This window comes from Scardinius erythrophthalmus, assembly GCF_964197995.2.
Source record: "Scardinius erythrophthalmus genome assembly, chromosome: 13".
NCBI classification, from domain to species: Eukaryota; Metazoa; Chordata; class Actinopteri; order Cypriniformes; family Leuciscidae; genus Scardinius; species Scardinius erythrophthalmus.
In genome coordinates this window covers 14,333,079-14,350,190 of record NC_138233.1, presented here as the reverse complement: position 1 = coordinate 14,350,190, position 17,112 = coordinate 14,333,079, and the positions used below count along the sequence as shown (strand labels likewise).

The 17,112-nt window shown below is 40.2% G+C and overlaps 2 protein-coding genes across 2 annotated transcripts; one reads left to right on the top strand and one right to left on the bottom strand.

The window, feature by feature from the left end:
- Nucleotides 1-9,048: 9,048 nt before the first annotated feature.
- Nucleotides 9,049-14,405, top strand: nitr13 (novel immune-type receptor 13). The gene is made up of 6 exons (XM_081382379.1): nucleotides 9,049-9,127; nucleotides 9,507-9,854; nucleotides 10,160-10,486; nucleotides 10,718-10,834; nucleotides 11,049-11,092; nucleotides 13,447-14,405. The coding sequence occupies exons 1-6, from the start codon at nucleotides 9,085-9,087 to the stop codon at nucleotides 13,600-13,602; spliced, it is 1,035 nt and encodes a 344-aa protein (XP_081238505.1). The 5' UTR covers nucleotides 9,049-9,084; the 3' UTR covers nucleotides 13,603-14,405.
- Nucleotides 13,811-16,707, bottom strand: nitr14b (novel immune-type receptor 14b). Its single transcript, XM_081382380.1, has 5 exons — nucleotides 16,657-16,707; nucleotides 15,897-16,268; nucleotides 15,034-15,144; nucleotides 14,548-14,618; nucleotides 13,811-14,266 (listed from the first exon to the last, which is right to left on the bottom strand). Exons 1-5 carry the CDS (start codon nucleotides 16,703-16,705, stop codon nucleotides 14,246-14,248), a joined length of 624 nt encoding a protein of 207 aa, XP_081238506.1. The 5' UTR covers nucleotides 16,706-16,707; the 3' UTR covers nucleotides 13,811-14,245.
- Nucleotides 16,708-17,112: the final 405 nt, after the last annotated feature.

Sequence of the window (17,112 nt, the reverse complement as noted above, 5' to 3'; positions counted from 1 at the left end):
TGCTACGCGAATTATATGGGTGTTCGACGTCATACATAGCCTTACAGGAGGCTTTCTTTTCCAGGAGGCAGCAGGAAGGAGAAACTTTATTGGAGTTTTCTCTTGTTTTGTTGAGCCTTTTGGAAAGAGTTAAGCAACAGTCTCCAACTGTGTTGCTAAATGCGGATGTTTTGCTCTGAGACCAGTTTGTAGAGTGTGTAGCCGATAATTCCTTGCGTCGTGAACTTAAGCAGCTGGTGCGCCGACAAGCTACTATTAGTTTTCTGGATATTCGTGGGGAGGCTATTCGCTGGGAGCGTGAAGGGATGTCAGGTGCAGTAAGGACCCGTAGTCAATCTGTCCCATTGATTTATGGTACCCAGTATGGGGTGCAGGGGGAACCGCATACTGAAGTCCATAGCCTCTCCCAAAGCTCCGAAATGAAAGAGTTAAGAGAGATGCTGAGGTTGCAACAAGAACAGATAACCCAGCTCGTTCAAACTGTGGCTAACTTGCGTCGCCCTGAAGTGCGCGGTCAATCGCCTCATAGGGCACCGGTGATATGTCGGAGGTGTCAGAGACCTGGCCATTTTGCCAGGGAGTGTGATGGGTTGCGGGTTCCCCATCGCACTCAACCTTCCATTGCTTCAGGGTCAGCAGTAGATCGGAATAGCCAGCCGCCTCCTTCCGGTCCTTCGGGAAACTAATTCCCTCCGAGCCGCAGAGTCAAGGCTCGGGTAGGGAATTTATCGGCTCAGTATTAAGTGGTCCTGTGTTAAGATCTAGTCTAATGTCGTCATGTCCTTATCTCGTTGTTTCAATTGGAGATATCTTAGTGTCGTGTCTAATAGACACGGGGTCTATGGTATCTACCATTACTGAGAGTTGTTTCCTGCAGCACTTTGAGCCTTTGGGTCGGGAGAAGTTGCAGTCTTGTCAGTGGCTGCAGCTTCGAGCGGCCAATGGCCTTCCTATTCCTTATATTGGGTATATGGAGGTGGATATTGTATTATGTGGGCGATTGGTCCCAGGGTGCGGGGTTCTTGTTGTCCGAGATCCTCCTGATGGGTTACGTGACCAAGCACCGGGTGTTTTAGGGATGAATGTCCTAAGCCGGTGTTATCAGGGACTCTTTGGACAGCATGGCCCTGCCCTCTTTGATTTGCCCGAAGTGTCTGAAGCCCCTTGTTTTTTGTCACAAGCATTGCAGGAGTGCCAGGCCGCTGGTGCCACCTCCCTTGGGGAAGATCATGGAGGAAGGGTGAGATTGCGGGGCCGCCAGTCATGTCGTATACCAGGGGGTACTATGAAGTTTGTTCCAGCTACCTGTTCAGGCCAGTTTGCAAACCAAGTAGTATTTTTCGAGCCTCCTGAGTCAGGGCTTCCTGCTGGGCTGTTGGCCCCTTCATCCTTGGTACAGGTGGTGAGAGGGACAGTGTATGTGCCAATGGTAAATGTTGGGGTTATTGATGTAATGCTTTACCCCCGCTCTGTTATAGGTACCTTGATTGGCGCTTACGTTGTGAGCTGGCCGGCGGGGATTACTGAGGTGCCATCGATGGTGGCTACTGTTAATTCGCAAGGTGTTGAGAATGGCTTGGGGATACAGGAACGAATAGAGGCAGTGGATTTATCCAGCTTGCCTGTTGTGGGGCAAGGGCAAGTAAGGGCATTGCTCCACCGTTTTAGTTCTGTGTTTTCTAGCCATGACGGGGATCTAGGTTGCACTGATTTAATTTCGCATGAGATACCCCTCGAAGACGATACCCCGGTCCGTCAGCGCCATCGCCGGGTTCCCCCAACGGAGTACGAGGTAGTCAAGTCCCATATTAATCAGCTGTTGGAGGCGCGGGTTATAAGGGAAAGCTGTAGTCCTTATGCTTCACCTATTGTGCTGGTCAAAAAAAAGGACGGTGGTCTCCGTATGTGCGTGGACTACCGTCAGTTGAATGCAAAGACCAGGAAGGACGCTTTCCCTTTGCCCCGCATTGAGGAGACACTGGATTCTCTGGCAGGGGCCTGTTGGTTCTCCACTCTGGACTTGGCCAGTGGGTACAATCAGGTCCCTGTCATGGAACGGGATCGCCCAAAGACTGCCTTTTGTACTCCGTTCGGATTGTTTGAGTGGAACCGGATGCCCTTTGGCCTCTGTAACGCCCCAAGCACTTTCCAGCGCTTAATGGAGAGGTTGTTTGGGGATCAGCAGTATCAGTCGCTGCTTCTGTATCTGGATGACGTGGTAGTGTTCTCCTCCTCTGTTGCCCAGCATGTAGAACGTTTAGAGGTGGTGTTAAGCCGCCTGGAACGTGAGGGACTGAAGGTTAAGTTGTCGAAGTGTGCATTCCTCCAGCGAGAGGTAAAGTATCTAGGGCATGTAATATCAGCCGCAGGGGTTTCCACTGACCCCGGTAAAATTGAAGCTGTGGAAAAGTGGCAGAGGCCAGGGACTGTGACCGAGCTGCGTTCATTCTTAGGTTTTGCCAGCTACTATCGCCGGTTTGTGGAGGGTTTTGCCAAGTTGGCTGCCCCTCTACATAGGTTGGTGGCGGAGTGTACTAGGGTGGGGCCTGGGAAGCGAGCGAAGCAAGGGTTGGGCGAGGCGTGGACAGAGCAGAGTCAGGCGAGCTTTGAGGGGTTAAAACGTAAGCTTACTACAACTCCAGTTCTGGCTTATGCTGACTTTTCGCTCCCCTTTATTCTTGAGGTGGACGCTAGCCATGCGGGGTTGGGTGCGGTCTTATCTCAGGAACAGGAGGGGAGGGTACGACCAGTGGCGTATGCCAGCCGTAGCCTTAGGCCCACTGAGCGCAATATGAGTAATTATAGCTCTATGAAGTTAGAGTTTTTGGCGCTCAAGTGGGCCATGGCTGAAAAATTTCGAGAATACCTGCTCGGCAATCGGTGCGTGGTGTTCACGGACAACAACCCCCTCAGCCACCTTGCTTCTGCGAAGTTGGGGGCAACAGAACAGAGGTGGGCCGCTCAGTTGGCCTCGTTCGACTTTGAGGTGAGGTATCGTTCGGGTCGCAGTAACCAAAACGCTGATGCCCTTTCTAGGCAAAACCCAACGTGGAGTGTGGAGGGGGAACAGTTGAAGGTGGGGAGTTGTATCCCGGCACTAGTAAGAACTGCCACAAAGGTGGAGCTAACTGCACCTGCTTGCCTGGCTGCTATTACGGCTTTACCGGGTTATGTGGCTACCGATTTGCATGTGTTGCAAGAAGAAGACCCAGATATTCAAGTGGTGTTTAGGTGCTGGGGCCAAGAGGCACCATTGGCTGGAGAAGAGTGGCAACAGCTCTCCAGACCAAGTAGAATTCTATTGCGCCAGAAAGACCGGCTAGTGATGCGGGATGGGGTACTGTACCGTAGGGTGTTCCGCCCGGATGGAGGTGAGGAAAATTTACAGCTGGTTTTACCAGCCGCTATGAGGGCTGAGGTCCTCACACAGCTCCATCAGCAACATGGGCATCAGGGCGTTGAGCGGACAACGGAACTGGTACGCCAAAGGTGCTACTGGCCAGGTATGTCGTCAGCGGTGGTGGAATGGTGTCGGCAATGTGAGCGCTGTCAGGTGGCTAAAACCACTCAGCCATTAGCGCGGGGGTTTATGGGTCATGTGTTGGCTGCTCGACCTAATGAAACAGTGGCCATTGATTTTACGGTGTTGGAGCCAGCTCGTTCGGGACATGAAAATGTTCTAGTTATGACCGATGTATTTAGTAAATACACTCTAGCTGTGCCCACAAGAAATCAGCGGGCGGAAACTGTAGCTCAGGTGCTGGTAGCTGAGTGGTTCTTCAGGTTCGGGGTACCGGCTCGGATTCATTCTGATCAGGGTCGGAATTTCGAGTCGGCTCTTATACGACAGCTCTGTGGCCTTTATCAAGTTGAAAAATCACGAACCACTCCAAATCACCCCGCTGGCAATGGTCAGTGTGAGAGGTTTAATCGGACTCTCCATAACCTCTTGCGCACCTTGCCTGTCTCAAGGAAGCGTGACTGGGTCTCCTGCTTACCTCAGACATTATTTTGTTATAATACCACCCCGCACCAGTCTACAGGCGTATCGCCGCACTTCTTGATGTTTGGGCAGGAGCCACGTCTCCCAGTGGATTTCCTTCTGGGAAGGGTCCCAGAAGTCTCTGGAGGGGAAGTGCATGAGTGGGTGTTGGAGCACCAAACTAGGTTGCAGGTGGCCTTCGATGGGGCCCGTGAACGGTTGCGGATTGAAGCAGGTAAACGCAAAGCTCAGCACGACAAGCGTGTTAGGGATGTCCCTTTGAGGGAGGGCCAATTGGTATACCTCAGGGATTATAATCGGAGAGGTCGGCAGAAGATCCAGGACCATTGGAGTTCTGTGGTGTACCGTGTTGTCCATGCCCCCAGAGAAAATGGTACGGTTTATACCATTGCTCCAAGAGATGACCTCGGGAAGATAAAACGGGTGCATCGTTCATTACTGAAAGTTTGCTTGTGCAGGGACCCCCCCTTGGAAGATTCTTTCTCTGACTCACTCACCGGTAGTCTCGTGATAGAACAGGAGGAGCTGCCTGGGGATGAGGAGGAAGACCTATGGGTTGTTGTGCCTCATGCCCCACAGGTCAATACAGCCCCCGTAAGTGGCACTACTTCCCTTGGAGTGGGTGGATCAGTGACTGGGCAGGAGGGCTTGACATCCTCTGGACTGGATGGGGTTGGTGTCACTGCAGGGTTAGGCCGTCCAGTTGTACCGGTGACTGCATTACCAAGTCAAAGTACAGGTAGAGAAGGTATAGATAGAGAAGTGCGGCGCACTACACGGGCTACAGCGGGGCAGCATCCCAATCTTCATCGACTCCCTAGGGCGGTGGTGGCGGAGACTGGGGCCCCTGAGGTTCTTGGGACTACAAGTAGTGTTTCTGTCATGTTTAGACCGTGGGATTGAAAGCTTTTTCTCACCGTCGGGCCGACGATGCAAAAGGTGGGGGAAGAATGTAGTGTGTGGGTGACGTAGATGTCACTCATTGGTTGTCAAATCAGGAAACGCGTATTTAAGTAGGCTGCGCCTGTGTTGTGATGCGATCGGTTGTAACATCCGCTCTATTGTGTTGTCATTCCGGCTCGACGTGCTGCAGGGAAAAGGTATGTGTTAGTGTCTGCGGTTGATCTATTTTCTTAGGATATGACCATTAAATATTTTTTGTTGGTGCTGGTATAGACTGGGAGGTAGCACGCAAATCAGTTGGACCACTTGATACAGGAGCAGATAGGTTGGAGTTGGCTGGTTGTTTATTCAGGTGAGTGGCGTTCACGTGGGTTTAAGGTTGGTGGGCGTGCGTTTATAATGTGTATCATTGCAGCATTCTGTGGCGTGGGTCGTTTAGTGGCGTTTGTGCACCAGCTGCAGTTCACCTCAGTGAACAGAATCGTCATCTTCGTGGCGTTTGTACACCAGCTACAGTTCACCTAGGTAAACAGAATTGTCATCGTCGGTATGTATGGAACATTTATCCCACTAGGATTGATTTGACTATATTTTGACCTTTTATCTTCGTGTTGGATAGGTTGGGCATGACGTGCTGCAATATTTGGCAGTAGTGTGAGCGGCCCGGCCAGCGCTGTTGTCTCGCTCGGATTTTTTTTTTATTTTCTTTTCTTTTGTTTCCAGTTAATCTGTTTTGTGTTGTCTGTCCAAGAAGTGCAATGGTGAATTGATGTGTAGTTTTTTCCTTTTTCTTGTCTTAATGATATTTTGTTTGGTTGTTGTTGTATGTGTCTGTGACTTAAGTTGATCTATTCATTATTTTGTTTCTTTGTAAAGACTAAAAGGAGTTATTCTCCTGTGTTTGTAGATTGATTAGCGTGATTTCTTTATATATCTGATTTTGATGATATTATTGGGGATGCTGGATTTTTGGGCTGTGTAAGTCCAGCTAACTGTTCCATCTTGACCCTTTTTTTGTTTTGTATTAGCCTACACTGCTAGTGGTGTAAAATTGTTTATTGTATTTGTATTTATTTCTTTTTTTTTTTTTTTTGTATTTCCATACAGGCGCTGAGGGCCACTTGCGTGGGTGTCCTGGGGCTGTGGTAGTGGGGTCTCCCGTTCACTTGAGAGTGCTTTATTTCACTTGTGTGGTGTGGTGAGGTGTGAGTATGGAGTGAGCTTTTCTTTTTGCTTTCTTTGTAGGCCACTTCCAGCTGGGGGTGCCCAGAGTAGATGTCCTCCAGCCCTGTATGGTTATGTCAATGAATGTGTTTTTCTTTTTTTGTTTTCTTTGGTAATTTACCGTTGCCGTTATTGACATCTCAACTTTTTTTTGATTTATTTCCTTGTCAATTATTGTGTGTCTGTTGAATTAGTATTTTGTCTAATGCTCTGTTGAGGGGTGGTTTTATACTGTGACTGAGACTTGTAATAAAGTATCTTTTTGTAGAACCCATGACTCTGCCCAGTTACTGGCTGATAACGAACCTGTGTGCTCTGAGTAGATAAAAGCCGGTGGCTTGTAATTCATTCTTAGGGTGCAAGTCCCTAGGTGGCGTAGTCGACAACCAAAAATTATATTAAAAATCATTTCTTTAGGTTAGGCTGACTCCCTTGTTGGTAACCGTTCGGTCACACTCAGTTTCTGTTATTTCGTTTGCCTTGGTTCACTAATCAGTCTAGTTGGTGTTTATAGTTCCCTGTCCCTTTATAGTTTCTGTTTACCTCTTGTGTTTATAAGCCCTGAGTTACCCTTAGTTCATTGTCCTGTATCGTCAATGTTTGTTGTGGTTGTGTTCTCCCGAGTTGTATTCATTATTAAAGACTATTATTTCCTCAATCTCCTTTATCGTACGAGTTGTGACTACAGCCTCCAGTGACAACAGCCAATAATGTATTAGGATGCAGCCGGTTCCGTTTGAGAAGCACCATATTTGTTCTCCAACGTTTTCCCACATGTGAACTCCCTTATAAAGGTCACTTATGCATTTAATGTCACAACAAGCAGGGTTCTCTGGCAGAAACTCAAGTCATAAACAACTGTTTCTTATGGCATAAGGTTCACATTTACATGATGTTTGCTACACTACACTTTTTTTTTTTTAAACCATCTTTCAACCTGTGTTTCTGCCTTACCCTAAATCATGGCAAGCCTAAAATAATTATTTATAATTAGATGTTGAGACTGTAAGTAATTATAGTCTGCTCTGATCCAACTTTCACTCCAATATATACATTTAAATATGCTCCTTCCCTAAAAAGAGCTTATTTATCATAGAGACAATTCCTTCTGATCTCAGTAATATGTAAATAGTATCACCGGAGTGGGGCCTTGGCTAGAGGATTCGGGGCCCCCTGAAAAAATATTGATGAGGGCCTCCACTACCCTCCACCAATATCATATACTGTACAATAGATGAGCATGAAGGCCCGCATATAACAGAAGATGGTGATGTTGTTGTAAAGTTTTTATTTTACTTTATTTTAAAAGTTAAATGTTTATATAAAATTGCAACTAATAAAAACTAACAAAAAGCAAGAAATTGTTAAATAATAATAAAACCAATTCTAAAAAAGTAACAGGAAAATAATGTGTTTTTTTCCCCATCAGTCTGTTATAATTCATAAATCAAAAAGTAAACATTTAGAAATTGACAAGAATGCAGTCAAATTTAAAAAATAAAATCATTTATTGTCTTATTTTTTAATAAAGATAATATGGAACTGGTAATATTATTAAATAAAGCTTATAATTCAAGTGCAGTGTGTTGTATTCGTGTTTTCTTAATGTAATAAATATCATCAAGTATTCGACAGTAGCCTACTCGGCAGGCTGTAGACGATAGTTTTCTTGTTCCCAGCGAAATAACAATACAACCTGTCTTTAAGAACGTCTAGATCGACTGGGATACAACAACTCTCCTGGCCTCCCTCTCCTTCTGATACCCTGATTTATGTTTTCTTTTCCCCGAGTCCCCGACATTTTATTCTCCTGCTCCTCCACCAAGTTCAGCGTTAACTTCAGGCACTGCCGCCTCAACTCTGATTGGTTCTGTTCACGAGCTGGGGTGGGACTTACAATTGTATTGAGTCCATCATATGTTTGTCACTGACTGAATAATTAATAAATACTTTAGATCGGACTAAACCATTTTTATCAAGAACCATCCTGAATACAGGGATTTCAAACAGTCTTATCACCTTAACATTTGGCTGTTCTTATTTGAAAGAATATCGAAAATGTGGGAACAGAAGGCTATCTCTTTCATTGTTATCTTCAGTTTACATTTAAGACTTAGACAGAGCTTTAATTTACATACTGAGAGAGAAGACGGATGTGATCAAATGTTTGAGCAGAGATTGTTATCTGTGTTCATTCTGACGCCAGTGAACCCAAAGTGCCTCGTGTACTTTGCTACTGCTATGCCCTGTAATAAACTTCATTTTTGAGATCTTCGACGTCCACATAATTTTTTCTTACAGGACGGATTTTGTGGAAAAAATGCAAACTTTTGCCACTCGTCCATGCGTGTTTACGTTATATAAAGGAATATAAAGAAAATAAGACGGATGTGGATGGTGGCCACCAAAAAGAGTTTGCAAGAAAAAAGGGAAAGTGACCGCATGCAATCTCCAAACATTAAGTCTTGATTTTTTTTGGTAACATTTTATTTTAAAGTGTCCCTGTTACATGTAGTTACTAACTATAAATTATGCATAAATACATGCAACAAACCCTAAACTGAACTCTAATCCTAACCGTAACCTTATAGTAAGTACAAGTTAATTAATATTAGGCTACTCAGTAGGCCTACTTAAATGATTAATTACACTGAAACAAGGACATCTTAAATAAAGTGTAACCATTTAATTTTTTTAATAAACACTTGCAATTCTCGCAAAATCAAAGTGATTTAGTTGACCTCCATGTTTTTATGTTTTTATCTCTTAATTTAGCAGTTATCCACTATTTTACCACTAAATTGTGCTGTGCAATTGATGTGGTCTATGGAAATGTTTTCTAGAAAAGGTTACAGGAAGTCTGTGATGTCACAAAAAGAAAGACACAGAGGTGTACAGTATAATCTTGCAGTAGTTTATCAAGGCAAGCCAATCACTCAAAGACTGCGGAGACGATGGTGATTATTTGGGTTTCTGTCATGCTTCTAAGTGAGATGTGTAAGTGTAGAATACTGTATCTAAATGCGTTACTTGATTGTCAATGATTTTCTTTAATAGACAATGTTAAGTCACCTCCAATTTTCAGATATTTAAATGCTATTTCATCCCTTATTCTACATAATCATTTTGTCATCTGCAGTGATTTTATTCAAATAATTTATTACCTTAAACAATTTTGTTTGTTTTGCATATTGTATTTATGTGCATCTCATAAATTAATTCCATAGTTTATGTCTTTTGGGGCTTTATAAACTTAAAAATACTTTAAATTTAAATTTAAGATGGAATACATGTTTTAAAGTGAGACTAATATGTAAAGCTTTCTCATACAGATGAATTAACATTATTTTCTTATTTACTCTTTTTCTCCCTATAGACTCAACACATTCAGAGGTTGTTTCTCAACCGGATCGAGTAATGTTGGTCTCTGTTGGGGATGATGTTACTCTGCGTTGCTTTATTCTGAAAGATCACAGTGATCCAATTTCTTGGTACAAGCAAAATTCTGGACACCAACCACAAGCAGTTGCAATGGTGCAGAAATTAGCCAAAACCCCTCATTTTTTCAACAGTTTTGAATCCTCACGTTTTAGCATTGAGACAGACTCAGGCAAATGTCATTTAACGATTTCAAATGTCACTTCATCTGATGAAGCAATGTATTACTGTGGCTGGAGAATGTATGAATCAGTTTTTGCTGAAGGCACATATTTAGCTTTAAAAGGTTTGTGTTTTTATTCTCGAGTAAATTTATTGAAGATTCAATTGTGATGTAGCCAACTTTTAAAATTGTATTTCTTACAACCATTATTTTAAGGGAAAAAAAATCCACAGTATACAACAAATAAATTTGGACACTGTGAATAGTCTATTTGAGAGATTATTTGTTACATATGATTATTTGCAATATTATATTCTAAATTATTTTATATTCTAAAATCATCAGAAAAATAAGTCCTTTTATTTAACATGTGACTTTGTATATTTCAGATATAGTCCTTTGCATAAAATGTCTCCTTGTTTATTTAGGGTCACAAAACAACCAATATAAATCCAACGTGTCTGTTCTTCAGCATCCCGAATCAGAGACGGTCCACTCTGGAGACACCGTGACCCTGATGTGCTCTGTGCTGTCTGAATACAACACCGCAGATATCAGAATGTTCTGGTTCAGATCTGAATACGGAAAATCAGAAATCCTCTACACTCAGAATAAGAGTGAGACTGATTCTGCTCAGAACTGCACATTCAGTCTGTCCAAGAACATAGTCAGTCAAGTGGACACTGGCACTTATTACTGTGCTGTAGTCACTTGTGGAAAAATTCTGTTTGGAAATGGGACAAAATTAAATATGGGTAAGTGCCTAATTATTTTCTTTTAAATAATATTATTTTTGCACATGACAAAATAGAGAGCATCTCTCTATGGGAATTCACATGGGGAATGTCTCTGTATACCAAAAAGCAAACGTTATATTTAAATGCATGTAATATTATATTCATGCAAGTCTTTTAAATATATAATATAAATGATAAATGTACATCTCCACATCACATCACAATGTGTTTTGTCTTACTGTCCTACAGTAAAGCCAGTGGATCCTCTGGTGATGATCTTGGGTGTGTTATTGGGTGTTTGTGTGGTTGTGATCACTGCACAAGCTATTTTAAATCATAAAAAGGAAAAATATTACTGCAACAAAGGTGAGCATTTTGATTTAATTTGTCTCTTAAAATGATTAGTAATAATGTAAAACACAATTGTAGGAAGTTTTTTTTCCTTGATCTGACCTATTAAAATCTTTATTTAGATATTACTACATGGCGCAAAGTTTTTTTTTTTGTTTAAATATCTGGCCAAATATTTTTTATGCCACAGGCTTCCATTATAAATGTTTTTTTTTTGTCTTTCAACCAGAAAATGGGCAAAAAGACACTGAAAAGGAACACCCCAGCAGTCAGGTGTGCATCATAAATTAATTTTGATTAATTGTTTCATGTATTTAATAAGATAATACGGTAACATTTTCCAATAAGGTTCCATTAATTAATGTTAGTTAATGCATTAACTGACATAAAAAATTAGCAATAAATTTGTTACAGTATTTTTTTAGTATTTGTTAACATTTATTAATAAAAGGACAACTGTTCCTTGTTTTTGTCAGCTCAGCTCAACTTAATATTAACTAAGATTAATAAATAATTTAGAAGTATTTTTATAGTTCATGTTAACTAACATAGTTAACTACAAATGGAGCCTTATTGTAAAGTGTTACAGATAATTTCTTATTATGCATAATTTTATATTTCTAATTTAATTTAATTTAATTTTGTACAAATTGTACATTACATTGCATACGTTGGGTTTTCATGTTTTATGGGGACTTTCCCTAGACGTAATGGTTTTACTGTACAAACTGTATATTCTATCCCTTTACACTAACCTTACCCCTGAACCTATACCCATTACAGAAAATATCTCGGGTTACTTGACTGTAACCCTGTTACCTGAAAAAGCGGGAACGAGATGCTGCGCTTGATTTTAAATGATGTTTTATTAACAAAGTTCGGGAGGAGCACGTTCAAATAATCAAGTAATCAATCAACTCATCAAACAATTACCATGTCTACCCTATCAGCATGAGAGGAAGCATATATATTCACTCTGTCAACTCATCTAACTTCCTTGACAGTTTTCAGCATCCCTCCACCACCCCGACTCCTCACTCTTGGCTTGTTCTTTCACAGCCAGGAATACGGGGGGAGTACTCTGGGTTCGGGCCGAATACCGAGCCCGGAGCCCTCTCCTCGGACAGCACGCCAAATACGCATTTATTCTATCTGACTTATTTGTAAGTGTGAACTCGTGAATTGCTATAAGGGAAAAACTTCTTCGTTTGACCGGTTGTGAACACGTGTGTTGTGTGTGCGCACAAACATGAGAACGGCCACAGACATGAGCCTGGGATGTCTACTCAAGGACGTGAGAGCCCATAGTATGTAAACATCCAAACTATAGAATCTAATAAATGTGTGCATAGAGGACCAGCCTGCCGCATCACATACATGCTGCAAGGGGACGCCTCTGGAGGAGTCAGCGAGAAGTAGGGGACAGTGCGCTGTTTCTTGTGAAGCGAAGAGGTCCACCTCTGCTTCGTAAAATCCTTTCCAGATCTGACTGACTACAATGGGATGGAGCTTCCAATCCTTGAATCTGGACAATAGATCTGCTCCCACATTCATGCTTCTGGGAATGTAAATCACCCTGAGGGACAGGAACTTTTAGAAAGTGGATGAAGTGCTCAAGCATGGATTTTAGAAAGGGCACGAAGCATTCTGCGTGTGCCCTTACCCTTATTTGCCTCTGGGGATTAGCCCTTGGACGAAATCCCCTGGCTCTGAGCCACAGGTATCACCATAGACACAGCTGCCATAAGACCTAGAACTCTTTGAAAGTGATAGAAAGTAATTTCCTAACCTAGCCTTATATCGATCAGGGTGTTTAAGATGGACTCGACACGTGAGGGAGACAGTTGTGCCCGCATGGTGACCGAATCCCTTACAACCCCTAAACACATAGTTCTCTGGGACGGAGAGAACGCTTTTCTTGGCGTTGAGTCTCAACCCCAGATACACAAGATGAGACGAAATCCAATGTTGGAGTGCAAGCTTTTGATTATGGGACAAAATCAACCAGTCGTCTATGTAATTTAAAATGGGGATGTCCTGGCATCGCAATGGAGCCAAAGCAGCATCCATGCATTTTGTGTATGTGGGGGGTGATAAGGCTAGGCTGAATGGAAGGCTAGGCTGCACGTCTATTTATAGCCTCAGACGTGTGAATTCCGTATTTGTAGGAGTGTTTGCTACATGTTCACAACCGGTCAAAGAAAGACGTTTTTCCCCATAGAGCTTAAAATCAAGCACAGCATTGAGAGTAGCTTTTGAAATGGAACTTTCTGCATTTTTACATTTTCAAAAAAATCATGTCAATCATTCTGTATGATTTATAAGCTTGTTTCCTCATGGGGAACTCAATTTAGGTCTCCACGGTGACACAAGTCCTCATGAGTCTGTGTGCATTCAGGGTGTAGTCCACACCGGAATAGAAAAACATGTTCAAACACACACACACACACACACACACACACACACACACACACACACACACACACACACACACACACACACACACACACACACACACACACACACACACACACACACACACACACACACACACACACACACACACACACACACACACATTTTCATCATTTTCTTTAATTGAATCTTTCTTTCTATGGCTCTCATAGGACCATGATGCAGTGGAATTGAGTTATGCTGCATTGAAATTTAAGGAGGGAAAAACCAGAAGAGTCCGAAGGAAGGGGGAAACATCTCAAGAGAGTTTTTTCAACCAAATCAATAACCCCACTGACAATACTATAGCTGAGTACACAAATATCTAGAATTTATTAAACAGCAAATTTAAGTTGCACTACACTTTTTTTGTAATTCATTTACTAACTAGCAGTGTCTTACTTTTCGCAAATTCTATTACTGTATCTTATTTTGTAAAAATTTGTACACTCAACATATTTAAATTCACACAATTGTGATCATTAAAACGTTATATTTTTATATACCCCCCCCCCCCCAATAAAATAAAATACAATACATATTGCAATCCTTTTAATGAAACATATTATAACTGTTATGAATCATAATCATAATTGGTCAAGTCACCTTTATTTATAGCGCTTTATACAATACAGATTCTTTAAAAGCAGCTTTGCAGTGATAACAGGAAAATTATGCATTTCTGCTGTTGGAAAGATAATCCATTATTAAATTAGCTCATTCGATCTATAAAGCAGTTCTGCAAAAAATTATGTCATCGTCCAGCTATTACAATTATTAGGCTACTATTAATTATTGCTATTACAATATTACACAAACACAGTTGACAAGTAGATTCTATATGTAGAGTTGTAGATTTGTAGAATATGGCCAATTTTTCCTTTTTTTTTTTTTTGACCAGGATGTTTCATTTGAGAATGATTGTCTTTTATTAGGCATCACTGTTCCCTTAGGATTTGATCTTGATTAGCTTCAAAAACTGTATGTATTACTCTGTAAAACAAATAAATAGATACAATAAGTTAGTGCAAAGTTTGGAATTACTGTTTTATTGAACACATTTTCAAATCTGTTAAAACGAAAGCTCTCATTATGGTGTGATTTTACAGTGATTAAAAAAATACTGAAGTACATAAGCAGCAGTTTTTGTGATGTTATTGACAGGTTCAAATGACAAGCTTCTCCGAAACATTTGTTTCTAGAAATTAGAAAATTTTATATTTTGAAAAAGTCTTTCAAACAGAGATTTGATAAATACAAAAAGTTTACTTTACCTCTGCATCAGGATTTTCAATATGGATGGACATGTGGTTTCTATGAGGCCGGCTTGGAATGGAAGATAAAGCTATAAATAGACAAAGATATGAATCACTTTTTGTTTATGAGTGATTAAGGACAGCCAGGTCTGCTTTTTTACCCATTATAAAGGAACAGTTATGTAGTTAAAGCACTTACCTTTCACGATTACCTTTCAAATGTAACGATTACTCCTATTTTGAAAGGTCATTTCTTGAAAGCATTACTTACTTTTACTGTAAGCATCATGTTTAAGATAATCAAATGACATTACTCTTTCTGCAGAAGATAGTGCCAAACAATGTCTAATATGTATAATGTTTTATTTTCTGTTCATACATCATTATGTAAAAATATGGTCTATATTTACAGATGTATTATTTGAGGTTATAGGAGTACAGAATATAGTATTGAAAATTTATTTCACATATGTAATGTATAATACAAAATATTGCAATACAGACCCTTTTCTTGTCTAATCCTGATGCAGAGACATATGATCCACACAGCACATATTCCAATAATGTTGCACTGAAAGATGACCACTGCAATCCAACTCTCTGTTGGACTTACAGCTGAAAAACAAACAGAACAGTGCAGTTATGATTTTTATTAATTTTATGACTAAAAATCACTCTTACATGCACACTGAATTACTTAATGTAAATATTGGGGGTGTAACGACACCCTCATGTCACAATTCGATACATATTACGATACTGAACTCACGATACGATATTATTGACATGGTAGAAGCTTAACAAAAAATTTACTGTTTATTAAAATTATACATTTTATATTACATTATGGGTGTAAATTAATAGGCTTGGACTTGGTGCTGATAACTCAATGCACAGGACAATGGTGACACAGGAATACAAATATTCATGATTCTGAAGCTGAAAATACAGAATTATTATAGACGAATATGCTTTCACTCTGTCACTCACTAGATATATTTAAAATAATGTAATGTAATGTAGGCCACTTTTTACTGGTAACATAAGACATTTGGCATTATCAGGACACAAATATTTCCCCATTGCATTATTATACATTATATTCAACATTAATGTATACTGACACTAAAACTCTGAAAACTTTTCCTCACACAGAAATTTAAACAATACATATTGTCACTATCCACATACATATTGTTGCATTTTTGTATTGCGATATATTGTGACATGATATATTGTTACACTCCTAGTAAATATAGATTTTGTTTTCATTTTAATCAACTGACAAGTTCAGTACAAACAGTCAATTTATGTTCTTGTTTAAAAATCAGAAATGATTTAATTTCAGCTAAAGAACAAGAACTCACCTGTAGAGTTAAAGGATGATACATTAAATGTCAAAAATACTCCATTTCCAAACTCAATATCAAAGAAAATCTCCACTCCACAGTAATAGACCCCCTCGTCCCAATGACTAGTGTCTATGATACTAAGAGAAAGACTATTCTTTGATCTGCTGAGATTGAAGCGTGTGTTTGTATATCCTTTATAAAAAATGGGATCAGCAACTGCTCTCGCCATAACGACAGCACATGGCTGCTGGCCCTTGATTTGCTTGTACCACAACATATCATAGATAGTGTAGTTTTCAGTGAAAAAGCATTGCAGAGTCACATTGGCACCAGATTCAACTGTGACAACAGAGTCGGGCTGATGGAGAACCGTGCAGTGCGTAAAATCTGAAACAAAGAAATTAAAAATGATTCACACCAGCTTTGCAAGCATTAGTATACATTAAGCACCTTTAAAAATGAAACCGAACAATGTAAAAAAATAAAATAACAAATTCACTCAAATACAACAAACTTGGATGTTTAAGTCATTTAAACTTAAATTACATTCAACCGACTTAAAAAAAATCAGTTGAATCTTGTATAACATAAAAAAAGTTGAAACTTGAATACACTTATTTTGATGAGTTAAAGCAATGTAAAAACATGTCATAACTTATTGATCATAAAATGTTTTACAGTGCAGATATAAAATTCATAATGCCACTTTTTTCAGGTTTCACAGTCTGCTGCTGCTGTACAACTGAAATACTTTAAATAGTAAAACAACACTTACACATATTAAGATAAAGCACCACAACCGCCTTGATAATCTGGAAAAACATCATACATTAATTCATATAGCAAAACGTGAGACATATAACACCTCATTTGCTGCTGTGGGCTTCCTGTTTGACCTGTGAGACATCTTTGCAGCCATTGGTCTCTGATCAAAGTGTGATGTAGGTGTTCAATGGAAACCACAAGTTTCCATAGCACATATATTATTAAATATAAAGGCCATGCGTTTTCTACAATTCAACATTGGACTGAAATATGAAGTTAATGTATGAAGTTAAAATTAAATAGAACTCAGTTACCTCACTGAGAATACCACCACATATTAAAACATAATCTTTGTTAAAAATAAAAAAAGAAAGAAAGAAAAAGTTGAATGTGTTGTAGGCCATTATATGTTTAGGAATGGTCTTGAAATAAAGGATACTGTTATTTTTATTTTTTTATTTTAAGA